Source organism: Meleagris gallopavo, unplaced genomic scaffold (genome assembly GCF_000146605.3).
Source record: "Meleagris gallopavo isolate NT-WF06-2002-E0010 breed Aviagen turkey brand Nicholas breeding stock unplaced genomic scaffold, Turkey_5.1 ChrUn_random_7180001924347, whole genome shotgun sequence".
Taxonomy (NCBI): Eukaryota; Metazoa; Chordata; class Aves; order Galliformes; family Phasianidae; genus Meleagris; species Meleagris gallopavo.
In genome coordinates this window covers 1-857 of record NW_011186831.1, presented here as the reverse complement: position 1 = coordinate 857, position 857 = coordinate 1, and the positions used below count along the sequence as shown (strand labels likewise).

General features: G+C 51.7%; 1 gene segment (V, D, J or C); it reads right to left on the bottom strand.

Moving 5' to 3' along the window:
- Positions 1–4: 4 nt before the first annotated feature.
- On the bottom strand, positions 5–853 carry LOC104916605 (the record flags this gene model as incomplete). The annotated part of the segment is given in 2 exon segments: positions 5–297; positions 805–853. Coding segments are annotated over 2 exon segments (342 nt in total), but the record flags the coding sequence as incomplete, so codon positions are not given.
- Between the last annotated feature and the right edge of the window lie 4 nt (positions 854–857).

Genomic DNA, 857 nt, shown 5'->3' with positions numbered 1-857 from the left:
CCACGGTGTCCCGCACAGCACAGAGGTACAAGGCGCTGTCAGACAGCTCGACTTCTGCCAGCCGCAGGAGGCTGTATTTCTCGGTGGTGTTCAGCCACGTGGTGAAACGGCCGTTCTGCTTGGAGCCTGCTGCTGTCTGATATGTGACCAGCTGGGGAGCTTGGCCTTTCTTCTGCTGGTACCAAAGAAAAGCATCAAAGCTGGAGGCCTGGTATGTGCAGGTGGTCTGGAAGGTGTTTCTCTCCTCCACTGTGACCTGTCCTTCTTGCTGGCTGACAGTGGTCTGCCCCATGGCATCTGCAAGAAGAAAGCAAATGTGAACAGCTCTGCAGGGAAGGCTCCAAGCTGCCACCATGGAATGGATACAAAACAGCAGGAGAGAAAGCTCCCTGTCCTTTATCCAGCAGAATGCTATTAATGCTATTTTTAAGAGACGTTCAATGTTACCGTTGTGACTTTGACAGGTTCTCCTTCATTCTGTTGGAATGGCTGAATTGTGGGACTGCAAGGATGGCTGCGATCTGTGCAGGTGGCAGCAGGTGGGCCAGAAGAGAAAGGCAGAGAGGGAGAGACAGAAGGGCAGAGAAAAGCAGGAGAGGGTCCTCAGGTCTCTCTTCTCCATCTTCCCTTGTCATTTCCAAGAGCAGCAATATCTTGAGAGAACTGGTGCAAAGCCACAACAGTCAGTCAGAATTTGCCCAAGATTTATTGTTACTCAGGAGCTGTTTGTCACAAAGCCCTGGTGAGGTTGTTGAGCGCTATGTGGGAAGAAGATGGATGCCTTGATTAAAAGCCTGCACTTACCCAGCAGTTGTCCCAGGAAGGCAGTGAAGATGAGAGAGCTGCGGTGCATGCTG